Below are 27,128 nucleotides of genomic sequence, written 5' to 3' on the forward strand. Positions count from 1 at the left end.
AAAAAAGTAACGTTTCCGAGAACTAAAGTATACATTATTTCATTATACTTAAAAGTACTCGATTCTCCTCGCGATATGTTACGGGCCGTGGTTCGACGGGCACCTGCACGCGAGTGTGCGAAGTCGTAGGCGATCTCTTCGTAAAGTATGAAGCCACGGGGCCACCTATGAGGACCCTCCCTTCCCCTATATATATATATATATATATATACGCCATCTCATATTTTTCTTTACGCAACTCGCGCCAGCGGGCCTTGCGGAATGCGGTCGAAGGGGGTTTTATTTTCTATTTTACCGCGACGTTTATCGATACTTATTTAAGCGAGACGGTCGCGTTTATTCGAGATAAAGTTTCGCTGCGGCGTTTTATATCTCCGCGCATTTTGCAAATAGTAGGCGTAATAGTCGCTAATGACTCGCGGATACGCGCGTGCACGCACGCGCGTAACTTTGCCTCGATCCTCGCCGTTGACATTTAACGAAGCGGTTTAATAAGTATCCCCGTGGAATTTTTTCTCCGGATCAATATCCTGTATCTCTTTTTACCAAGCGTACGGATATCTCGTTAAAGAAATGTCGCGCTTGCAGGTTTTCGGAATCGCCGAATAAAATGCGCGCGTACGAAAAAGCGCGCGCAAGTCCCTCGAACGCAGTGGTCGTTTTATCCTCGCTAATATTATTCGCGTAAGTTAAATCGCGCCGTTAAAGCTCCCGCATAATTCGATCTCATCCCGAGGTCACACTTGAAGTGGACCAGATCGAAAGCAGCTGCACGGGAGGAAAGAGCCCGCTCCCCCCACCCCGCCCCTCCTCTCCACCACGTAAACAGGGGTGTTTTAGAATCCGACGACGGGTAAGAGCGGGTAGCTAGGAGGTATATACCGCGTGATGCTGGCGTCGGAGGGTAGCAAACAACCACCGAACGTGCCACCCTCCTTGCAATACGACCACTCCGGTGGCTCCCCGCGTTTCATCCTCGAGAGGAATTTGGCTTCAAATTAAAAGATCTCGGCCCGAACCCCGAATGAAATCTCATCGCGCGCGAGGGGGTAGAGTAGATACGTTCGCGAACTACGATCCACTATAATCTGTGCATAGGGTGTCCGAAATTTTCGCCCGCAAGCGACGTGAAAAATTTGGAAAAAAGAACGACAACGACGATCGAAAAAGATCGAGAGGAATGAAAAATGTATAAAACATACATATTTTATCTATATTCTATCAGATTTAACATAGAAAAATATAATTCTCTTTGACTTGTTTTTCCTATATTATATCGCACAGATAAATCGCGAAGATAAGACAGCTGATATAATACATTGCTTGATATTATTACGCGATCAACGAGGGATTAATATTTGAGAGGAGAAGTAGAAAAAATTATTTGACACACCCTGTACGTGAACTGTACAACGACGGAAAATACCATCCGTCCTCGTGGGCTTAACGCTACCAATATCCCAAAATTAAAACGCGCCACCGGCTTCGCAAATCATTCGTGCGACAGTATACCGCGAATAAAAGTAACAATGGCCTCGACGAGAAAGAAGACGGAAGAAAGGAAAGGAAGACAGCACACGTACATACATACATTGCTCAGTGTTGCGCGTAGGTTGTCCAATGCATCGACCTCCGACCGTCTCTCTCTCTCTCTCTCTCTCTCTCTCTCTCTCTCTCTCTCTCTCTCAATGTCTGCTCTTCTCCAGCACTACGTCATCATATATTTTGTGTGAATCAGTTACTCGAAGCCGAAGAAATGTTTTCTGCTACGTGCCGGCGTTATAAATCGGATCTTTCGTACATCAACATATAATTTTTTATATCTCCCCGTATATTATTACTAAGGTCTGATTTCTTTAAATATAGATTAATCATGACCGGGGATCATTTGTCTCCTTCTAGCGAAAGGGATGGAATTTGCAAGAAGAAAGACAAAAAATTATTCGCGAATCCTAGAATGATAAATAATCTCAGGCAGTGTGATAACGAAATTTCGATTCGACGATCTCTCGACCCGACCCTCGATTCGGCCGTCGAGGAGCTTAAGAATTTCAATCTGCGGTCAGGAGGGTGGCGTCGACGAAGGGTGGATAGAGAGACGACGACTCCCCCGGCAGTACACCGTGCCCCTTTAGGGTGCGACGTGATTTCATTGCCGCCCCTTTGCCGCAGAGATCAAGTTAAAAAATGATCCTTGCGGTAGGAGCCGCGCCAATTGTTTTCTCCATCCGGCGAAGGAGCTAATGGAGAGATCGATTCCGTACGGTCGACTGACGATGAAAACGATTCGCACGCGAATGAATATATATTTTTACTCTTAGTAATCGTGCATAATTATATATAAAATTCAACGATCTCTCGAAATAATCTAAGACAGGAAATATATGAGATAAAATGGCAATTTGAAATACTGCATGTATGATTTTTATAATTTGCGTTAATACGGAATATAAATGAAAAAAATAAAATAAAATAAAATACTTAACTTTATGAATTAAAAAGCAACAGTGTATATCTCTTATATTTTTACTTTCTCATTTGATATTTAGGTGTGCTGTTAACTCATTAATCGGCGTTGTTTAGCGCGCGCGTACAATACGTCATGGGAATCCCGGAAAAGTAAGGATTCAAGAGGAAAGAGTGGACCCGACTGGTCGCGACGATAGCAACTATCGGAGATGACCGACCGGCCTGTTGCTCGCTGACAAGCCGAATTTGCATTTCCTCTCTTTCGCGTATATTCCGAATTTCGTACTTATTCGTAAAAATAATTATAGAGAAGATGTTAACGCTTCTTGTTAACGATAATTGAATTTTCATGATCAAGTTTTGTGTGTTTTTTTTTTTCTGATCTTTGTTTCCATTTTTATATCAATTTATACGTATTTCCGATTATTCTGATTAGAGCGATAAAATTTCCACATCGAATTACAGGAAATGAAATATATATTTCTTTGAAACTTTCTTCAAATTTCAATCTTCGTTCGAATGCTTTCGATTTATTTTACCGAACGCCAGAATACGATGAGCCGCGCGAACGGTCCGTCTTCGACATGCGAAGGTGTACAGATTTTATTTCGCAGTCAATTTGCGCCAAACTTGTACGAGTCGGGATCCGCCGTAGCTTTGAAAATTTCAAACGAAACCCGCGATTTCCTAAGCAATTCCAATTGGATAGCCACGGGCTGTAAATCGCGTGACCATCTAACCGCCGAATTGTCCGGCGCGGCGGCGCGAAAGCAATGACCGGAGCGGAGACGCTCGCGTGTCGCGGGAACGCTTCTGTTTAACCATCCTTTCACACGTGAGCAAACAAATAGGCGAATAAAGAGCGAGCGAGCGGTGTGCGTACGCGAATCGTCGAGTGTTTAATGAGATACGAAAGAGACGGGAGAAAGTCTTATATATTATTACTGAAACGTATTGTGCATAATGCGTACCGCGCGCGTTTCTTTTTTTATTCTTATATTATACTACGAAATCCATTAATCGTCCTCTCGCCGTTCGTGCACGCCGTTCGAACGCACATGCATCGATTGGCATGGGAGCAAAATATTTTCTTTTACAATTTTTTATTTCTAGGAATTATCATAGTTGTCGTATCATTTATTTTCGGTCGGGAAAGATATCGCAGAATTTGAGAAATGTTTTAATTTATCTTGTACAGTATATTAAATTCAATAGCAGCTATCAAAGATTACTACGCGCGATTCTTTAGTGCGAACAGTACGAGACTATTATGATTGCTGTGCGATAAATAAATTAGTTGTCAATCGGGATCAATCGCAATGGAATTTCTCGACTCGAGCGCAGATCGCTACCGCCTTGTATCCGTCGAAGAGGAAGAAACGCAGAGCGGCTAAATGCCGAGAGCAAATCGAGAGTGCCATTGCTAGTGCTCGCAACGCGCCGTGTTCCACCTCCCTCCTCCTCCCTCTTCTTTCTTCTTACGAGGCGATCCACCTTAATTAATGAGTTTATCGGAAACTCTCTCGCGAGTCGATGTTGGTCTTGGCGGAGCCGCGTAACCACCCTCCCCTCGAGGGCAGAAAAAGCAAGGAAATGAGAGTATATACATAAGCGACGGATGCTGCTGCTGCTGCTGCTGCTGCTGATGTTCCGGGCCCGGAGGAGGAGAGTTCTAGACGAGGCCACCGCTCTCGCCGCCGACTCGCTCCGTCACTCCCCGCCATTTTAATTTCGCGAAGAAACTTTCTAATTACGAACTTTTCTGATTAATCACAGTAATTAATTAGTAGCCCTCGCGGAAAGAGGGAAAATACGAACCTCCGGGGTGTAGATGCGCTCCCTCTACCTTTCCACCTCCGCCCCCTTCCTGCAGCTCGCGCTCTCCCAACTACTCTCCGTCCATTCTCTCTGTCTATCTTCCGTATTTTATCTCTCTTCCTCTCTCGCTTTGGCAATCCCGATTCTCCCGCATCGCCATTTTGTTTTCTCACATCACTCCGCGTCTCTTTCTCTCGGCTGATTTCTTCATAATCGAATCCCGAAGGAATCGCGAGCGATTGGCTCGCGCGCGGAGAATGCTTACGCGCCTCTTGCCGTTGCCGTTTCCGCGACATGCGATTGTACCTAATTTGCGTGCCGCGTTTTATCGAACCGTTGACTTTGATGGATTTATCCGGACACTTTATTCACAGGCGCTTTATTCGCGGGATCTTAAATCGTTAATTATAAGAGCGACGTGCGGAGGACCAGCTCGCTAAGAGAGAGAATTATGAAAAGAGAGACTGTGAGGGGGACGAACTGAGGGGAAGGGAGGGGAGGGGGAAGACAGGGGGAAGCAGAGAGACGACGATTAATGTCCGCCAAAGCGTACGTCGGGCCGGTGATTAATTTATGGAAACGCGCGTCTTATCTCGAAAGTTGCGCGACACCGTCGCTCTTTATTTTTAGCAAATTTCGCCGATTAACGGATCTCAGCGCTTTTCGTTATCGCTCGCGAGAACTTGCGCGAAAAGCGGGACCTTCCGCGGCATCTGCCCTTAAGGGATGAGAGAGGCTGAACTTCTAACATCGATTTACTTCCGCGAGTAACTCCCGATTACTTTTCTAATAAAAACGCAGCGCCAGGGAAATCCAGTGATGGACGGCCGTTAATGCCGGAAGAAAGAGCAGATTGCCCGAGAAGCATAAATTAAGATGATCCCAAAGAATTTCTCTCTCTCTCTCTCTCTCTCTCTCTCCATATCATTTTTACGGGATAAATACGCGGCTTTCGTGCAAATAGATTTCGCGTAATAAACAAGAATTTAAAGAATTAGCGTTTAAAGATACGGAGATATATATTATATAACGAGAATAAAAATCCTTCCTTTATTTCCATATATATTTTCTTGTGAAATTTCTCTGATGATATTTGCGCAGTAATCGAAATAATAAATATTAAAGATACGAAAGGAGAGAGAAATATGTAGCGTTCTCCATTTAATCTTCATTAGACAAGTATCGATTTTTCGAAATTGGTCAAACTATATATTCACAAATAAAAAGGGGATGAATTCACAGTGAACTCGAAGTGTCTGATTAAAAGCTGAACGAAGAGTATCTCTCCGCTTTTCGTCTTGCCAATTAGCCCGTTTAATGAAACGTTTCGTTTGGTTAGTCGTAGAGTTTCGCGCCTCGTGATCGTAAAGTTCTTCGCACCAGGTAGCCGATGACTCGACGGTATAACCAAATACAGTATCCTTCGTAGATGGTTCAGCGGAAATCAGCGGAAAACGAACAATTATTTTAATTAATAAATCGTTATAACGTAGATCTTCTCATATTCTTCTGATACGAGAAGAATTTATAGGGAGACATTTATTTATAATTATTTACATTTAGCCACGTAACGCAAGAGATTACGTTATTAAATACCGTCTGGGGATATTTGGACGTTTATTAACGGGAACTGTACGTATCTCTGACATGGGCCGAACCGTTCGAAGAAAGCCTCAACTGTAACTGTATCGTGACTGGTTCTAATTCGGAAATTGCTGGTTCCTTAACGGTCAGGATAGCGCGATCAGATCTATCTCGATTTTATCTGGTAGTCTGGTATACGTGTTGAACGAGTGTAAAGCTATTTATATCTAACACAAATACATACCGCTACCTACAATTTTAAATTAAATGACCAACAAAATAACTGTATTTTTATAAATAATTTTTAAAGAAATGTATGTGTAAAATTTTTTACGACCAATAAAAAGAAATTGCAGTTCTCGAGACTATTTTATTATCTCGAATTAAATTTCTCAGCTTATCTTTGCCGAATCTTCAAATTCTCGAATCTCACTTATTGAAACTTACTCTCGCAAACAAGAAAAGGCAGTATTTCTTTGAGGTTTTAGAGAACGAGTATCGCGGAATCCTATGTCCAAATGTATTTTATATCCACTTCTACATTTCTCTTCCCTCTCTCTCGATCCCCACGGTGTCATCCCCCGTCACCGCCCTTCCGTTCTCCCCGGGTGTTGTACGATTGCCGAGTCATCGTGTAATGACGTGCCGGCTGTCAGATCCCGTGAGAGGCGAGACGGCACACGATTTGAGCCACGAAACGATCGGCATCGCCGGCCCGAAGAAGACGAAGAAAAGGACAGCGCGAGCGAGATCCGGCAGAAGGCGGACGGGAGTGAGATGGCACGATCGAAGGAGAGGCCGAACCTCCTAAGGACTCTAATATCTCGGACATCATCTCCGAGGCAAACCGAACGCAGCGGACGTAGCTTCTCGGAATTTTCGCGATTCCGGGCTGCATGGAGATCGATACAGGCGAAAGAAGATGATCCTCTCTATTTCGCCTCTCTTCATTTCATTGTATTTAATTAGCTCTATTCTCCATTTTTATTTTTAACTCTGTTTATATTTCTCTCCTTCTCTCTCTTTTATTTCTCGCGCGCGTCCATTTATTATTTGTGATATTATATATTATTTAAAGTCTTTATACAACTTCAAGGATCTCTTTAGGATAATTTTGTCAGTTTTCTTGTTAGAGTTGGACCATAACTTTCTGACACCTTGTACGCATGATCTACTCTATAAATCTACTCTCTTTATATCCTTGGCTCGTGCGATGCACGTTATATAAGGCAATAAGATATTCTTTTGATTCCTTATACTCGACCGCCGATGTCCTCAACCGACGTTCATCAGAGCGTCTAAACACCTTATAAACCGTTTTTTTTTTTTTTTTTTGCCAGGCGGAGCGTTCCTAATTTAATCGGAGGCGTGTCCAAAGATCGGATCGTGGTATTTATGTCTACGAACATATTGTCCGCACGTCATCGCTATTACGGGTAATCGTTTTCAGTGGTCTCCAAAAGTATATATATAGATTTAGACTGTCAGCTGTATCTATAAGATTAGAATATAGAATTATATGCGCTTCCAAGATTGCTATAAGCAGTGGGTGAACGAAAAAGCTAATTATTTATTTCCCCCCCCCCTCCTCTCTCCTCTTTCTCTGTCTCTCTCTTTATGATCTCTTCTTTTTTATTTTTATTTAATCTATATCGTATAGTATGCATCCTGGGAAAAAGTGAACTTGTTCGACTGCTTTTCTCATTAAAAACATACATTGCTGAAATTCGATCGTTAAAACGTTATTTAAATACCGGTTAGGAGGAAGAACATACTTAAACATAATTGAACGGCCTCTTCTAATTTAAATGCTTATATCGGAATTATAATTCTAATGATGTACAATGTCGGAGCTTGTGTAAGATATACAATCCGGCACAAAGTGAGTCGCTCGATCCGAGCGCGCATACTTTTCTCTCGCGTTGATCGCTCGCGAGAGGGTGTCGTACGAACTCTCGAAAGCGAGACTCGAGATAGGAAGAAAGAGAGAAGGAGAGAAACACACAGAGAGATAGAGACGAGCGGGTCGCGTCCGAGGAGTCACGATAATTCGTGTGATCAAAGCGACCGACTCGGTGGTGTCTCGCGCGCTGGCATCTCTTCTCACCTTTAATAAAGCTATCTCGCATCTCTAATATCTCCTCGCGCCAACGTGCGAGAGGTAGACAAAGACGGATGGGAGGAATGGTCGGGGTGACGGAGGAGAAGAGGCATTCGGGAAGGAAGGAGAGTGACGGAGAGGGGACGGGGAAAGGAGCGGATCTCTCTCGAGGCTCTTTGCTCGCGCTGCCCCGACACCTTTCTACAACGAGGCCTTGTTCGCCAGGAGAAAAGACACGTCAGCCGACACCACGTACACACCTCGTCTCTTCGGGGCCATCGATACGAGACGAGGTTCCTTCATCTCTTTCTTTGTACCATCATCTCTCTCTCTCTCTCTCTCTCCTTCGTACGCTTTTACATCGTAGTCCACCTCCGGTATCTCCTCGTCTCTTCTCTCGTCCTCTCCATCGCGGCTGTCTCATCGGAGATACCAACATACAGCTAGCCAAGAGACTCGCGAAGATATTACACTTACCATCTCGCAGCCACGCGGCGATGCTTATCGGCGACCGCCGTCAATTAAGCAATTATCGCCACCTCCGCCGAGCGAAACACGCGAAAGATGCGCGCGTGCATGCTGGGTCATGCTCGTTTCTCGGGGATACGCTTACACGCGACGTGTAAATGTTAATGAACGACTCGGTGTTAATAGGAACGTTGTTTTCCTGTCGTATACACATCGTTTAATCAAAGCGCGTGCCATTACACGGCGTTAACGCGCGGAATCTATCCTTCGTAGGGGTGGTCGTCGCATTCCGAAAGCGCTGGAGAGTTTTGAATCAATCGACGGGAACGATGATAACGGAACGTCATTTTTACCATAGTAATGAACGCTGAATTATTGATGAACCCTAATGACGGCAAAGTATTCGCTATCCTCTCGCAGACTACGAAGATTCTTATCAATGTTCAATTGAGCGATTAGACGATTATCCACTGAATGCTGAGAGTCATAGAAAGGATCTTTGATCATCTTTAATGCGCGCTCGAGAATTTATAAAAAGCTCTCGATGTTGCACAGTTTGTCAACTGTATATACGAATATTCAAAATTATAAAGTATTTCATATCTAACTGTGTAAAAAATATATCGAATGAAAAAAGCATGAAAAAAAAATATCTGTAATTAAAACCTGACCTGTACAATTACGATTGCGTATTAATATTTCATTATTAAATTATGGCAAAAAAATTTTGAAAATTATTGCTTTCATTGGCAATAATATGTATTATATTTAATTATTCGAGAAGTGGAATGGAATAATTGAGAATCAAATTTTATAAAGTAATTATATATAGAATATTTTGACAGTAAATCGCGTTATTCTTCAATGTTCGCGCAGCGATAATATAGAATGACGAAGGATATTATATTATTCTGTACCATTTTATGTTTACGATTCCCTTCCTCGTGGCATTTCAATTTCTGATAACACCGCCTCCTCGACCACGAGGAAAATCGTTTCATATCATCGCGAGATGGCTTCGCCTCGTACCACTTTGCATTCTCTCTCTCTCTCTCTCTCTCTCTCTCTCTCTCTCTCTCTCTCTCTCTCTCTCTCTCTCTCTCTCGTTTCTCTTTTTCTTCTCCCCCTTTCTCTCTGCCTTACCTGCCGTTGCAGGCGGCCCGACACACCAGATCCATATATATATATATATATATATATATATATACATGTAAACGAATTCCAGACATAAATTTACCGACTTCCGTTCCGCATTCAGCAGCGAAGAACGCGTCTCGGGGTTATCGATATATTGGGACGATACTTCCGGCAATTCTCGAAACTCCTTTCTATATCACGCCTGTATGATAAATATCATTTCGCGGTCTCCTCCCGCTGCTTATCGCTATATCGAATTTAAATATCCAAGTTACCACCCGCGCGATTCGATTTAAACACCGCGATATTTCCATAATAATCCGTACTTTTTTAATCGTAGCCTTATATAAACTGTTCGAAATTAATATTACGAAGAGAATTGTTCCCCTTTTTCCCAATTTCGGAATGTATCGCTAATTTATTTCTGTTAAGTAGCGTATAAGGCGTTTGAGATAAAATCTTTTCTCTACAACTCCCAGTGTTCTAAAAACAAATCTCGAGAAAATGCAATGACAAATCGCCAGCGACGAGATAGGGGATCAAACGTTGAAGTTTCACGGAGGCATTCACGATAATTAATCGACAATAGAGCACTCTGGATTTCGGAGGCTCCTCCTGGGGTGCGCGAGCAACCCTACCGTCTTCTTCTGTTATTTATGTTCCAGGATCCGAGGAGACGGTGAGGTCTCAGAACACGCCCCGTCTTTTCAGGGAAGATCATAATTTTGAGACCGCTATCGATTAATTAAATAATTATTCAGAGGTATCTCTCTCGCCATTTTTATATTATTATCTGTTTTTTTTTTTTGTCAATGATTAAGGTAATTAACAGATAAATAATTAAAATAATTATGTAAAGGCCTATTGCGACAATTAAATTCCTGTTTCAATATTTCATAAACATCCATTTTCCCGAAATTTCATTCGTGTTTTATAATTATGTTATATAATTGCTTACTTTTAATAAAGAATATTCGCAAATCATAATTTATATATGCGACGCACATGTGATTTATAGAAGAAGACGCAGTCGAATTTAAATTCTCGTATTTCTAGAAACTTTCTCTCATTTATGCATACTGATTTGCGAAGAGAACAGCGCACTTAAATGCTTTCAAGCGAGCGACATGAATTATTTAAATGCCTACGCACTTGCTGCAGATGCGATAATGATAATTGACGATACCGAGTAACGATAATCGCATGCAATCTTATACATGAGCCGCGATAATAACGATTATCATCTTCAGATTTCACAAAAAGAAACATAACATATTCTAATTTTCATTCAATAATATTCTTTATGAGATATCGAAAAATTTCTCGACACATCACGTACTTGATCCAGCCGCTGATACCTACAACAAAAATATTTCAGTAGATCCATCAAACCTTTAGGTTAATTACATTTGAAAGAATAACAAACATAGAAAGTTTAGAAAACATTCTTGCAGATCGCAATAAAAAAGAAAAAAAGCTTGAAAATGGCAGAGAAAATATATAGAGAAAAAGGATCTCTATAAAAATAATATTAAGACAAGTAACATATAATTCAGAAAAATAATTTTACGATGTAAATTCGCATGGTTCGATTCCTCTCTCGCTTGGACCAATATTCTTCAGCGTTAGCGTAAACGACGCGCTACCGGAAGAGCGCGGGCCGAGATAAACGTACCTGATCTGCATCGCAAGCGCGAAAACCCGCAGAGCCGCAGCTGTACAATCGAGTTCAGTAATGGTGCATCCGGTGCATCCGCGTGCACGAGGACACTTCACGATATCGGGAACCGTCGATTTCTTTGCACAAGAAGCGTTAGATTGTACAGTCGACAATATGAACGAAAACGCGAGGGTACGCTTTTTCAATATTATAGCGAAATTTGATCTTCGAATCTAAGAATACCTTGTAACGCACCCGACTGTACACTACTGTGGATAGGTTTGTATCCACTCCATGGCATTTCCTCTCTCTCTCTCTCTCTCTCTCTTTCTCTGTCTCTGTACGACCGCCACTGTACGGCGGCGGTATAACAGGGTGGACGTTTAACATATGAGTGGCTACCAGTGTTATTAATGCGACGGTAGCGTCGTGCCCGGTTTCTTCCACGGCGAGAGTCCACGTACCGGGCCTTAGATCCCTCGACAGCGTACAGCGGGACTAGGGGCCACCCGCGGGTCTTACGGACCCGCGCGAGCGCGCGCGCGGGGGGAGAGAAAGGGGCCCGGGTAACACGACACTCGGAAATCGCGGCACGACCAACGTCGTGCAACGGCCTCGAACCATCCCCGAAGGAGTTATGCCTTCCTGCCCGGCACGCCGCCTAATTAATATGTGCTTAGCCCCGGAATGCCGCTCGTGTCTTTGGGGAGCTACGCACGTCCGGGCTTTCCGGGAGAAAGGAGATGGGATTGCGTTCCTCGGACGTCGATCTAGATGCGGTATAATATTTTGTAGACATCGGATTTATATAAGTGAATAAAGAGTATTTCATCATATCAGATTAGTTATTAAATAAGATCTAGAAAAGACAATGTCTGTATATAAACTTTTGGTGTGATTAAAATCAAACAAACGCATTAATATATACGCTTGTTTATGGAAAATAATGTTTTTATTCTTTTAATCGATAAAGTAACTTGAAACAATCCTTTCAATCTTGAGAAAAGTACTACGGAATAAAATCTAAGATTTCACGTCACGCTAAAATATTATATAATTAAACGTTATAATGTTAAAAATAACTCACATAACATTGGCTGAAAATACCGTTTTACCCAACGATTTATGTCGGAACGCGACTCACACCAGACAGGCGCACGTGAGAAAAATTCGTCGTGGGTGGGTGTGTGCCCACCTGTTTCAGAGAGAGGAGAAGAACAGGCGGACAGGAGACGCGGTTGCCTCTCCCTCCGGTATATCCGCCGCGATAGCGGGCATATAGGCAAATATCTCTCGCTCGGTCGAGGGACATTAGGAGTCCCCCGGCGTCCGGAGGATTATAAATCCTTAATACAGATCGGCACGCGATGCCCGGCTCGTTAGGATGATGCATGGCCGACTCTGGTGTCCCGGGGTGTACGGTAGCCGGTACCAATACGCGCGCGTACACGCACGTACACCCGTTTCCTGCGAGAACTACACCCGCGCGCACATCGGCAGACGCCAAGTAATAATGAGAGATCGGAGATACGACCCGATATTAATTGTGCGCATCGAGTATGGCTATGGCTGCTGCTGCTACTGCTGCTGCTGCATCCGCACCGGAGAGGGAACACAGGCCGCGCTACCCGGCTTACACCGATCCTTCGAAGCGATATGTACGATATACGATACGCGGGAATACGTGCGTGTGGTGGATCTGACCTCGACAGTCCCCTCTCAATCTTCGTCGCCGCAGCGGTCGCGAATAAAACTCGCGAAAACATTTTTCAGAGGAATCACTCGTACAGCGTTACGACGTGATGTTATACTCGAGAGAGACACAATCGAGAATGTTAGATTATTCCGGTAGGCTACACTGCCTGGAAAGGTGCCTCGTCTTGAAGTTACGGGATCTCAAAAATGAAGCACCGAGAAGCACGTTTCTTTTGCAAACTAAATATTTTTATCATTTTTATTGATTATGAAATATCTGTTTGTCACGCTCGCGTTTTAGGATAAAAAGGGAGAAATCGAGATATCGAGGTAGACAAGGGGATAGCCGCCAATCCGGGTCATTTCGCCGGTGATTACGAGGAGTGGACAGATTGAAACGGTCTTAGGGCTCCTCCCTTTCGTCCTTCTCTGCCAGCGATCTCTATGCGAGTTTCTCTCCCGGGTGTCCACGACCCACGCCCAGGACATCCTATTCCTCGTTGTGTGCACCGGAGAGAGAGAGAGAGAGAGAGAGAGAGAGAGAATATTCCCTCTCTTTCTCCCTTGTCGAGACCCACTTTGAAGATACGATCTCGAAACAAATTACGAGTGCCGGCTCCTCGCCCTATCTGGCTGAATTAAAATAATCGTCGACCGTTAGCGGTCGGGCGTGTTTTTTAAATCGGTCTACACGAATCGATTCCCTTCGTAGACTTTGTCAGAGGCCGCGATGCAGTCGTCCATCTATGCGTTCGCCATTAAAGTTGCACGTAAAACCGCGACAATAACAATATTTCGAATTAATAAGGATAACCGAGGAAGAATGACACTCTATTCCCTTTTATATAAATTTTCTTAATCGTATCTCTTGTATTTTACACATTTCTTTATTATTCTTATTCGTTTTAGCGAGAAATGCCAAAGTATTAGAGCTCAATATTTTGAAGCCCGAAATGACGTTAATTTTACGTGAATGTAAGATTTTAAGATAATATAAAATTTAATGGATTTACAACAAAATACAACGATTGTTTTTCTAAAATTGAAATCGAGTCGGGTATCCAAGACGAAAGAGAGAAAGAGAGAGAGAGAGAGGGAGAATCTACGCTGCAAGGACCAAGGTAGATTACATGTACATACATATATATATTGCTATAGTTGGAAGATGCGCTCGGACGCTGCTCTCGTCTAAATCCGGATTACGGTAACACCTGACCATCCGCAATTTTATCATCCTCCGTTCCGGAAGGATTCCAATTTTCTTCTCCCGTCGCGTAGCTTTCTTTCTATCTCCTCCCTCTCCCTCCTCCACCTCTCGCTCTTCGTGCGCTTTTTTCCACCGTCCATGGACTCAATCTGTGTCTCATCGCGGATTATTGGGATTTCGCGAGGATGAGGAAGAAGAGAGAAGACCGAGGCTCGCTCGACCGTCTGAGCTCCCCGAGATCGACTCGAGAGCTGAGAGCTCCTGAAAAAGGACTGCCGACAAGGACGAGTCTTTAATTCTTTCCGTCGTCAGTCGCTCTTCTTTTCCCAGATTAGACGAATTCTAGACCGATTACTTCGCGGATATGGAATAGATAAATGCGCGAAAACGACGAGTATATTAAACCTTCGCCAAACTCAACGGGTAAATAAAAAGAGACAAATGCGATGACGGAGATAACGATACGGCACGAAAAAACTCTTCACGACCTACTTACTACATCGATGACGGAAAAGATGATTGGACGATGATAATCTATTCCCGATTGAAATGTCCTATCCCCATGAGGTTACCATAATCGGTAACCAACTGGGGTGAAATATAGAGATGCGCTCGATAAATACGTCAATTCTCTCGTGAAGATTAATAAAAAATCGAAACGAAAGTAAAAGAGCGCAACTATATTAACATTCGATAATTGATTTAAATGTGAAAAAAGATAAAAGGATTTACACCCTATTTGACAATACGCGCGTATCTCTTGTACTCGTATTCATATTTTTGTATAAGCGCATCACGTATACGTCTCGATGCATCCAGGATCACGAGCGTCACCCAAATCCTCTTACGCGGGGAAGGAAGACAAATCCGCGGTAGGAAATATAAACAATCGTCGATGGAACACGACGAAAATAATGATCCTCGCGAATGTGAGATAATTGGTGCAAGAAATTTGCGCGTCACACGGAGGCAGGGACACGGAGGGAGAGATGCCCCGCGAGATCAAAAGGACCTTCACTTTCATCCCGGCGCTCGTCCCGATATCTCGGAATGAGGGAAGGAGGCTCCTTTTTATCGTTTCTTTCGCCAAGAGGAGTTGCAAGCGACGCCGACGCACGAAATCGATCCACGATGATTAATTTTCAATCGCAGCTTAATTACGCCGGGCGGCTAAGCCCGATTGAAGAGGCGTCCCCGGATGGTGAAAGGACGGTCTGTGTAGTGCAAAAAAAAAAAGGAAAAAAAAGGAGATCACGTGAAGATAGATAGAGAAAGAGAGAGAGAGAGAGAGAGGAAAAGAGAGAAAGCGAGAGAGATCGCGTCCTGGTCGCCCCTACGGCCATCGAATAAAAGGCTCTTCGTTCTCCCTAGAAGAGAATTGTGTCCAAGGATGAGGATACGCGGACGGGGGGATGAAAGGGGTGACGGCTCGAGGAGCAGGGGCAGTGAGGATCGACGAGCGGGACACGATTGCCAGGAACACGTGATTAGATGGCCCTCCTTCCACGCGATTCTCCAGATTGGACACCCCCGTTGTTGGGAGACGTAAAAAAATGCAATCGGCTCTTACCGTAATGAAAAAGTCCCGACCCCGGGTAATACGGTACTGGAGAATGAGTGTGTGTATGCATGCGTGTATATACGTGTGCGAGTGCGCCTGCACGAATGTGCCCGCACACGTATTCGGCATCGTCACAATCGCTGCAATCGCATCTGTCGCGTTGAGAAGGATGGTGCATTTAAAAAATGTCCCGCGATTCTAATTTTTAGAAATAAAAAAATTCTAAAATTTTTCAATTCGTTACTATTGTTATCGAATGAAAAGATCGACACAAACTATATATCACTGGAGTTACATATTTTTACGCCTAATTACTTTAATGCGTATTTATTTTCGTTTTATACAAAAAAAATCTAATATAATAGATTAAGACGTTTCATCTTATTTTGCTTTATTTAAGAATAAGACCTGTTAAATAATTACGGAGAGAGAAACGAAGGATGCGGAGCATACTTATTGACCGAGAAGATAAGAGGCAGGAACGAGCGTATTAGTTTTTAGAGGTGGAACGAAATCGTCGAGTTTAAGAGGCCGTAGGACAAGATACAACATCATCGAGAGAGCAAGGACCCCGTTACTCCCGTGATTCATCGGTCTTTTTACGCTGGGTGGCCAGAATAATTCACCCTAATGCCCTATCTAACTGCCTCCGACCCCCGTTGCCCGATTGTTTATTGCCAAAAAGCATCTCTTTAATATATATCATCCTACCTCTAAAGAGGATCGTCTCCTTCGGTGAAAAAAAAGGGGGGAAGAACGAGAAAAGAGGGAAAAAAAAAATATAGATTCTGGCACGGATCCGGCGAGATATTTACCTTCGCGAAACCTCAATTTCTTCCCCGGCGAGCTTTCGCGAGTGAAAAGCGGGACAAATAAAGAGAGATAGCAAGCGAAAACTTACGAGTATTATTTTCTCATCGCTGTAAATTTACATGTACATGAAAATTTGTCGAAAATTTTTTTAAAACTATATCTTTTATCATGCGTTAAGAGATACAAAGATCACCGCGCATGTTGCGACCTCCGTATGTTTACTTTGGTACCTCAGAAAGCATAGGAGGGATCGAAAAAAAAAAATGATTAGCTCCAGGGACCCGAGAAGTTATCGTCTGTGTAATGTGTATCTTTTCGCCGCTAATTTTCTTATCGCGTTTTTTTTCTAATTAACAGTTTAACGAAACCATCTCCGTTAAATATGTCCGCGAATATCGATTCGCGTCCTGCTCGCTGGCATCGAGACATACCTCTGAAAAATATAGCCTCCTCTCTTTCATCGACGATCGTCGTATATCAGGGCGGATCGGGAGTTAGGGAGGAGAAAGGGTGGCGAAGGGAAGAGAGGGAGGAGGCGGTACTGTCGAATTGACGTACGATACGAGGTATATTAATTAGCGGCGGGAGAAAATTGCGACTGAGCATAGCCTACGGGGTTGAAATCGTTATCGAGGGGGTTTACCTCGCGATTTTGATTTAGCTCCGGCCTTCCATGTCAATTCTAATTGCGTTTGACAGTAATTTGGCAAGGGAGAGAGGGCTGATTGACGGACGAACCGCGGCGGGGCTACGTTCGCCTCGTTTCGTTCCTCTTACGTTTTCTCTCATCCCTTTTTTTTTTTTACCGATCTAATAACAATACGCGTATATGTGTTTGCACGAGCGTTACATAAGTTTACAAGAACCGTTTCGAAACATATCCGATATAACCGCAGCCAATTAAATTAACGCCGATGTTAATTAAATCGCACGCCTATCATATTGTATGACATGTACACGAAATATGCCATCGCCCTGATTATGGAAATGCGAACATTCGTCGGGGGGAATCGCGTAATCGTAATCCGGATCAACATCTGAGAAAAATAATCTTTGACGTTACTCGCTGATATTAACGGCTAATACGATTCGCGAGGAAACTAAAAATATTAACGATCACAAAATGTAAGTGACACCCGCTGATAGTATCTATCAAATTTATCACACTTTATCTGGATATTTTACCGGAAAATCAGGGATGTATAAAGTGAACGACAAGTGGCATCTCGAAGAAGATACGCGCGATTTAAAATGGAGCAACAGAAACTGGCGAGATGCTTGTCCGATCTCCGGCACGACGGTATTAGTACGTGGCGAATTAATTAAGCCATTAGCCGGTACTGATGCACGCCTGTTAATCGTCAGTCACTAATTATGCTAAGCAGCCGGGATGCAGCGGGGACGTACGGTATGCAGGTGAACGCAGTGTATTACAAGGCCGTAGCACGTGCTGCATCATCGATCCGCGAGCGAGTATGCAAACGCGATGCCGTAAGGTCGACGCGCGCGATTTTGCACGCATGCTCGTCTCTTTTAGCCACAGATATTCAGACATTATGATATTTTTTTCCGATGAACGTAAAGATCTCCGTTTCTTTGAACATCTCTTTTATATAGATTATAAAGACAATTAAATATTACTTTATTATTTATTAATCTTTACTATGAAAAGATGCCGCATCAAAATTCATGCAATAATCGAATTTTCTGATTATTTTCTACCTCTATAAAACAGATCGAAATCTCATGAGCGTTCAATGACCCGGACTTTAAGTTGGATACCCTCGATACCCGCCAAGGGTGGTGGCTAAAACAAAGGGCTGGTCTCGGGTTGGTCGATAGTCCACGGCCGCCAATCAGGCGAGACCTCGCCGGCAACCCTCGTCCTTGCGATCCTCCGCGGCGGCAAGGGAGGGTTAGATTCCGGAGAGGGTTCGCGCTCTCTCGTCCATGTAGGAGACAGACTCTCCCGAGATCGAGAATCCAGGAGAATACCCACGTCATCCGCGTCTCCACGGTGACGACTGGATGGAAAAGACGGGCCAATATCTTCCCTTCTTGTACCGAGCGTTCGTCTTTGTCGGGTAGATCGCGAGTAGCCCACTCGAGGCTATCGAGAAAACAAGCGAAACGCGTGTCGCCAAATTAAATGTATATTGCATTTTTCGTGATAACGCGCCTTAAGATCTTCAAAAATATTTCCAAGTAATAAAATCTAAGATAAACTCTGTCTTAGAAATATAATATAAAATAATATATTATTCCTTTTGTCAAGAAAAGTTTGATAAAAAAGATCTATCGATATATCACGTTCCATTTGAATTGATACTTTAATAAGACAAAAATTTCATTATAAAAAATGGCTCGGATTAAAAATGTATAAAATTTATCTCGCAATCTATATTTCATATATATATATATTATTGGAAAAAATATTCCTTCGGATCTCAAAGCTACACGCGAGCATCAAGTTTCCGATGGAGGAGCAGCCATACTCTCATCTCCACGGTGACGATGCTGGCAGAGAAGACGAGCCAAGATCCGCCTTCCTTCGTACATCGACCCTCTTCGTTTGCATCAGAAAATTAAACACGGTCGGCCATTCGTCTTTATCCGAAACATGGCGCATCTATCGAAGAGCTATAATCTCTTCGAGAAGGTACGCATCCCGATTCACCGCGGATTCATTTCCGCGTCCGAAAACCCGAAGATGCCAATTCTCTCCGATTCGATAATCGCGCAGAGAGAGAGAGAGAGAGAGAGAGAGAGAAATTGTAACGCTATTCCTACCGATTGCAGTTAGAGAAGTTAAGGAAGGAACTTGGTTATTCGGCTACCTAATCGAAGCATCGTTCTTGATATTCCCCGCTCGAAATTCTCAATCACAGCATGTTCCGCTGTACGTCTAGCTTTATTTTCCATTATCACGAGTATTCCGAATATTTTGAGTATCAAGATTCAAATCGGCAATGAGAAAGTCCAAGGGTTCAATACGTACCATTCTCGCTGCAACGAAATTACTGGCGGGTGTCTCAATGCATCTCGTTTATTTAACACTTATTTTTATTATACATCCTTACGCGTAAGATCTACATAAAAACTTATTAAAACGAGCTTAATCATATGTTCATAACTGGTTCTGGGCTGGGGTAGTTTCGCGCGGCAGCGTCTCGATGTACAGCGACCCGGTTCTAGAAAAAAACAAATGGAATGTCAGACAAGATCTGTCGATTTATTATTCTCTTAAGATTATTATAACATAGTGACGCGTTGAATAATCAGGATTAAAAAATAAATTGAATTAAAATGACTTATATATGTGGTCCAGAAAACAAAGTAGTGTAGTTACACTTTAACGATTACAATAATAAACAATTCAAATAAAATCTAAAAATTAAAAATATTTTTAATTTAAAATTTAATTCTATTTTCAATCCTACGTATTTGTTATTATAACACATATATCGATAGACATAAATGTCGTTTAATACATTATCGCAATATGACGAGGTAATTCAATTTATATATCAATATGTAAGTATTAATTAAACAATCAGAGTAATCCCTTTTGTGGGTGTGAAATACAGAAAAAAAAGATCCATATTGAAACGTGAAATGTTTATTTGGAACGTACAGCGCACGTCCTTTTATATTTCAACAACTGTCGTAAAATGACACGAGTTGCTCCAGTTATGAGATACTGATATATATTTACCGAGCCGATAAAATTCAATGGCACGTTGTACTTGTTACGCCGAGAGTTGTTTAAAGTTGGGGAAAAAAAGGGTAACGATCCGCTTTTGTGTAAATGGCGAACAAAAACCGAATGTAAATGGCTGTTGACGAGCTGCCGCGTTGATGAAGAGGGTGGCATCGTCGACGAAGTGGTAATATAAACTTACTGATTGCAATTGCTACCGGTCTTTTGGGGATTTATATTTAAAAAAAAAAAAAGCGAATCATTGTTTCCGCAGATCGATGATTGTTTGTCATGGCGTGTCGAAGCGGAACGATTGCGAGCCTTTTATTAACCCCTCCCCGCGTGTATCCCGCGAGCTTTCAACATCTTTCTCGCGCGCGTTCACGGGCGTGTACGTGTCACGTGTATTACCCTGTTGATAATTACGATTAATTCTCTGACGCATCATCTCGCGATATCCGATATACTCGGGAGCTTTACGAGAAATGCCTTTCTCGTTAGCGAGCACGATTGATCTCGAGCGAAGCGGAATTTTTAATACATTCCGGATCGAATGTAATATTCGATAAAATTAATATTCTAAATAATAATATGATGATTTATATGATTATTTGTATGTATGATATAATATTAAATATATTTTAATTACTCGAATAAATGATATCGATTTTGTTTTGAGTTTTAAGCTCTGGAATAAATTTGCATTTTAAGAATACAAGGCGGAAAATACGCAGTAAGCGTCTCGCGTTATGACTCGACGCAGAGAAGCGCGCGTGGGCAGATAAATTTTTATCGTGTCGAGCTTATTAAGCCGTCCGTCCGTCCGTCCGTTCGTTCATCCATCCGTTCCTCACAATGGCCGTCGAATGGATGGAAAGCGAAGATCCACAATCTGTACCAGTCTTCTCTTTCAGTGTAATTATTTTTACGCGAGTCGAGAGCTCCTGTCAATGACAGCCACGACTGCTGGAGGAGACGGAGAGATGGAGACGAGACGAGACGAGATGAGACGCGACGCGACGGCGACGATCGGTTCGGCGAAGAGGCGACATTGGTTTCACCGAGGAGAGACGAGACGGTAGCAGCAGGTGGAACCCGGATCGGTCCAGGCTGCCGTACAATTCGCTCGTGCGAGCTGCAGCAGCGGAGAACAGTAGCGGGAAAACGCGACGAATGGGAAAAGGTAGGAGGCGAGCTGGCGCGTGACGGATGCGGGTGGGACAAAGATCGGTGTCATTGGCAGCATCTCCGCGGGCTGGAAACTGACAGGCGGGACATGAACACCTGGCGAGCCGATGGAAAATGTGCTGGCGGGGTATGAAGCCCGATATAACGTTGCCCGGCTCTCGACTGACCTCGAGTCTTTTTAGACAACGAGAGTTGAAACACGGAAATCTTGTCCTCTAAAGATTTTTCACGTTTAAAAATAATACACATTTGTATAGTACCTCTCTAATAATATCTATTTGTAGTATCACGAATGCGACGCTTGTCTTTTGCATAGAAAATATAGTTGCTCTGAAAACGATATTTCGCAAAGTGTGAGTAAGTAAAACTCGTTGAAATTAGAATACAAGTATAGTATGAATAGAAGCAAGTCGTTTGACGAATTGTTAATTTAAAATTCGAATCATTTCCCGCGAAATTCACATTTTCGCGCATCATTGTCATACAATTATATCTCGAAAGAAAAAAGAAAAATGAGCGAAACTATCATTTATAAGAAAAAGAAAGAAATATATCAAGCTCAATAATAAAAAAATATTATAAGAAATATCGATGCGATCCGTGATCTCTAATCTTCCTCGTGAGAAAAATCGACCGTGCCATCAATTCTCAATTTCAGTTACGTTACAAGACGATTCTAAACATTATACTGATATAATAAGCAAATATTCCGAATAATGGCGAGGGACGGGTTCAGTCGCGCGAGCAATCTTACGACAGCGTAATCTTTCGCTTTGCGTACAGCTTAATCCGATCCTGAACGTGGAGAACTAGCGTAAATGATTTCAGGGGGGGGGGGGAAGGGAGAGTGACGAGGGAAAGAAAGGGAAGGGAAAGAGAGGCGAGGTGGCGATGAGGAGGTAGCGGAGGATGACTTTGCGAGAACGGACGCGCGGTCAGCCAGAGCGTTCTCTGCCCGCTCTCTGGTTCAATTTCTGGCGTCAATTAAAAAGTGATGCGGACCGAGGAAAATCAGAAATTAACGAAGCGGGCCGTCCCTGCCGCGCCGATGTTTCGCCGACGCCCGTTCCCGTTCTCGCAACGAATCGTCCTTAATCGGCTGTCATTGAGAGATCTCGCGAAGAGCCGCGGAAGGAACGCCGATCTAATTTCTGGCGAAACGTTCCTTGGGAAGAGAGCGCGTGTCTCTCCTCTGAAATATTACCGCGCCGAAAGAGAGAGAGAGAGAGAGAGAGAGAGAGAGAGAGAGAGAGAGAGAGAGCATCGTCTCCCTCGTTGCATTTTCAAGACGTTCGTGAAAACGAAAAAGAGCCACAGCGCGGAAGGATCTCTTGTTAACCTTTAATGATTTCCTATCATATTTATACAGGATTATTTTCGGGCGTCTTTCGGTATAAATGAATTTTCTTCCGTTTAACAAAGAAGATAAAGGAAGACAATTAAACGAATGATAAAAGCCGCCTTTTCTTTAATCGCAGCGTGTGGTTAACGATTGTGGACTTCTCCAGGGTTAACCATACGCGGACCAACCGCGCTGACGTTTCTTTCCAGCAAAACTGACCCTTGATCTTTCCCTCAAGGTAACGATCTTCTTCTTACTGCGTCGCGTTTTGCGGCTAGCCGTGATTCGGATTCCACTCGAGAAAGGAGGCTTGGGTGCTCGTCTCGAACTAGCACCCGGCTGAGGTTCGTTATATAGCGTGACTCGGCAAAGCCGATTTCTCGGACGATCTACCTTGGCCTCGCGCCTTCGACGGATACTCTCATTCGCGCGCGAGCGCGCGCGAACCTTCCTTCTTCAGGTATGAAGAAAGCTGTCGCGAGCTACTCATTATTAGCGGCCATAATTGCCGAATTCGCGGTCGCGCGATCGCATTTAATCGCTCGATCATGCGATTATTAATTCGATCGAGAGAGAATCTGCACCGCGATATTCGCTGCTTCTTTTATTTACGTCGAAAATCGATTGTAAGAGCCATCTTTGAATCTAATTCAAGTCTTTGCTAGAGGAATCAGTCGAATTACGATAATTATCGTTAATGTATAGAGATATTAATACTTAAGACGCGAAGCATTCTGTTGCAAGTTCTATTTCTGATTGAAAACTGACTCGAACTGTATTTTCCTTCCCTCGAATCCCGGCGTCTTCGATTTCAATTGCAAAACGTGAAGCAATTGTGTTAGGTGCAACTGGATCCAAGGTGGATAGTCACGAATTCTGTCGCGTCTCTGCTGCAGCAGAGAGAATTTGCCATTATCCACCAGGCATTCTGCCAATGTTGACTATGAAACTCCCGTAACAGCGTGTCGCAACCGTGAAAGGCACAGAGCATCGCCATGACTGTTGCAATTTACCCTCTAGTCCCCGGCCTTCGCCTACTACTATGTTCCCGTGAATTATAAGCACGACGAGCCGTTCAACGCGAAAGTGAGTCGTCGAGAGCACATCGGGGGCTGACTAATTAAAGAAAGTGTCCACCTAGCATCCTACGAGGGGGGTGGGGGAAATGGCGATTAATCCCGCGTGCGTACGGGAGAGACGCGAGGAAATCGGGCGTGGAAAGAGAGAGAGAGAGAGAGAACTCTTCACACGCAAGGAACAACGACCCCGGCGCGGCTAATTACCTAAAATAACCCATTAGTCCTGTATCCACCGGGTATTACGAGGCAAATGCTGAGACAGAGAGGGCGCGTCGTCTTTGACGTGTTAATCTCACCCGAAGAGAACCCGCGCGTACCTTCCAGAACGCTGCGCCTTTCCCTTCTCTCGTGCCCCGCTCCGCCATTTCCGTGAATCAGCACTATCGCGCGTACCTGAGAAAAATCGCCGGTGCGAAACGAGCCGCGATGCAGAGCCGCCGGAATCGATTATCGACTTAATAAGCCGTGCCATTTGGGCGATTCGCAAAAACTATCAACACGCGACGAAACACCGTTCGCAATATTTATCGCAAACTATGATAAATCGGGATCGTTATGCAGTCAAAAGTCGCCAGTTAGATCGTAAAAAAAATTAATTAAGCGATAGCATTTTCTAAGCATATAATTCTGTAAAGAGAACAAAGGCCGAATAATTGTATTTTTTTTTTTTTTTTTTTTTATGACTTTTGTATTATTGCAACATCGTTATATATTGTAATATCAATTTATATAACAACGTAATTTTGTACTTCAAAAATTTCTATTAAGATCTTCTCGGATCGCAAGACTTTTGTTGTAAATATTTTTCGACAGAAAGAAAAATTCCGGAGGGAAGAACTGATCGACAGTACCTTCGGATAACTACTTGGTGGAGCCTGGAAGATTGGGGGCTACAAAGTGAGAGGAGCAATCACGAACGATTTCATAGCCGTCACCCTCGATGGAGAACTTTGGGGGTTCCATTCCGAGGTTCCCGGTACGGGAAGATCCGTGGAATGACGGGGCGCATTCCCGTCTTCACCTTCGAAGAGGAAGCTTTCCCTCTCGAAAAAATTCGGGATACGCGAGACGTCGGAGCAACGCGTATCTCGCGCGAGCTCATCGACCGACCACCTGACGTTTCAATTTTTAATCGATCGCATTGCGTCCTGATACGTAACAACAATGAGAGAGAGAGAGAGAGAGAGAGAGAGAGAATAAATCGTATATAAATAAAATTATTTCGAATATAAATATTTTATTCGAGAATCGCGATTGACATTTCTAGTCGTCTCAATCGTTCCTTGACACAAAAGGCGATTATTCCTAAGCATTATATATTTCTTTCATTATTAAATTCACTTTTTTCTTCGAGCCATTATCGCAAAAGTAAGAAGCGATTAAAAATTCGAAACGGCTTTCCCCTTCGCGTGTTACCTTCAATCAGTCAACGCACGACATCGTATAGATGTCGTTCATTATGAGGGATCGTCAAGGATCAGTTCGGAATCGGTTGGTTCCACATGCTTTCCCGACTTTCGCGCCCCGCCTATCCAATTTGCTCGTTGCTCAAAGAACGACTCATTCCTTCCGTACGAGCGATGTATCGGAATTGGAGCGAGGTCCGGTATGTTTTCTCGAGAGGGAGCGTAGAAGCGCGAGTTTACTCGTTCGAGCGCGACGAAAGGGCCCGTTCTTGCCGAGACTGACGGCGGAGAATTTTTTCGCCCTTTTTTCTCCCGTCGTCGACTTATTTTTATAATTAAAACGACTGCCACGGCGACGACTGGAACGATCGGTGACAAGGCGCGCCGATCGCGAGGACGATCGATTTTGGCGATACGGAGAGCGAATCGATCGATCCAACGAGCGATCGGCAGACCATCGTAGCCGCCAATCGCCTAGTTTGCCTCAGCGGAACGAACTCGCCGTGCAAATCGGCCTGTCAAGTGAAACTGGGGCAAAACATCTACGTTCCGGATTTAATCCGGCGGTCGGCCGCGAAGGAATCGAACCAGGATCGGTCACGGCGTGAGAGAGCTCTCTCGCTCGACTCGTTGTAAGAATCGATAGGATGGATCGATTTAAACGAACGAGATAGAGATCGCGTTCGCCGAGGTAGACATCGCGAGTCAGTCGCGCGCGAGCGCGCGCGCACGAGTAGATGCGCGAAAAAACGATTCTCCACGTGTTTTGCGATACTTTCATGGACGGATCGAATAGTTCGAATCCGAGTTTCAGAGCCCGTTCGCGTGGGTACTCGCGCGAAAATCGGCTTTCTACGGACGGACGAAAAAATTGACGCCGTCACGCCCTAGATCGTCGTTTAACTGGCCCCGATCTTAACTACACCGAGTCCATTAAAATTCTAGCATCTCGCAGCCCGACGCGCCCGTCGACAAATATTAAATGAAGATGAAAATCGCGAGAAAATATATATATTCTTTCGATTTATTACATACATCGCTCGATTCCTGAAAACCGTCCGCTAAGAACGGCAACGGTGACGCTCGCGTTTTTACTCTCTCGCGTTATGGTTTTCAGTCGAAGAAAATTTAAATCGTCACTTGTTGTATTCCTTTCCGAATCTGTAGCGTAGAAAGAAAATCGAGTCGCGAATATTTACATTTAAACGTAAAGAACGCATTTCCTCACGTTCCTTACATTTCAAATCTGGACCTCCGCGGAACACCCGGTAGAGAGGCCCCGCGCGCCCATCAGAAGCAATCAATCTCGAGTGTCTAGTAAGTTTCACGCCTTGCTCGATTCTCTTTCGCTGGATCTAATCTTCTCAGGATAAAAGAAGACTCACCGTAGCGCGCGAAACAATCAAGGAGCCTGATCCTTGGGTGCTGGAATGGTTCGACATTGTCGCGGCGAGAGTCGTTCACGTCGGCCAGGATTCCTGCACGCGTACGTTGCCCGTCGCGTTCCAATCCCTGCAACACACACCAGAACGTGCGTCTGAGAGCGAGATCGGTCGGCTTCATTCTCGGCCGTTTCAGTTCTGGCGAATTAGCCCGCCGTTTCGCATCGCGGGAAACATGCCAAATTGATATCAGCCAACTACGCTTAACAACTACGGTTGAAAGAGGTCTCTATCTGACAGAATCGCTATTGATAAGAAGAGAAAGGAGAGTGGAACAATGTCACGGCCGCACACGTTTATAGCGATCTTATAAAAAATCTAAACTAAAACATATCTCACCTTAGAGAAAAATTGTGTATAGAGTGTCGGAAAATTATGTCAAAGCGATTACATCGCTAAGAAATATTCTTGTTAGCGATTCTCTTTTCAAAAGAATTTCGAGGTGCGAGCGGAGCAGG

General features: G+C 43.7%; 1 protein-coding gene and 1 long non-coding RNA gene across 6 annotated transcripts in view; one reads left to right on the forward strand and one right to left on the reverse strand.

Annotated features, from left to right (window-relative positions):
• The window catches only part of LOC138942560 (uncharacterized), a 46,124-nt gene extending 21,375 nt beyond the window's left edge, over nucleotides 1-24,749 (forward strand). The window contains exon 5 of one of the 2 annotated variants that reach the window (XR_011448330.1): nucleotides 24,636-24,749. This is a non-coding gene — a long non-coding RNA (uncharacterized lncRNA). Of the gene's footprint in view, nucleotides 1-1,866; nucleotides 2,391-24,635 lie in introns of those variants that run through there. The other variant, XR_011448329.1, reaches the window with a different exon arrangement.
• Soxn (SRY-box transcription factor soxNeuro) overlaps nucleotides 1-27,128 on the reverse strand; it is a 121,826-nt gene that overhangs the window by 15,408 nt on the left and 79,290 nt on the right. For 2 of the 4 annotated variants that reach the window (XM_070312864.1, XM_070312862.1), the window contains one exon: nucleotides 19,544-19,704. The exons of 1 other annotated variant lie outside the window; for it this stretch is intronic. In XM_070312864.1, the coding sequence (XP_070168965.1) occupies nucleotides 19,641-19,704 (64 nt within the window). In that variant the 3' untranslated portion in view covers nucleotides 19,544-19,640. Of the gene's footprint in view, nucleotides 1-19,543; nucleotides 19,705-26,613; nucleotides 26,741-27,128 lie in introns of those variants that run through there. One more of the 4 variants, XM_070312861.1, reaches the window with a different exon arrangement.

This window comes from Polyergus mexicanus, unplaced genomic scaffold (assembly GCF_030449975.1).
Source record: "Polyergus mexicanus isolate NDT 795.1 unplaced genomic scaffold, iyPolMexi1.0 SCAF_23, whole genome shotgun sequence".
In the NCBI taxonomy this organism is placed as follows: Eukaryota; Metazoa; Arthropoda; class Insecta; order Hymenoptera; family Formicidae; genus Polyergus; species Polyergus mexicanus.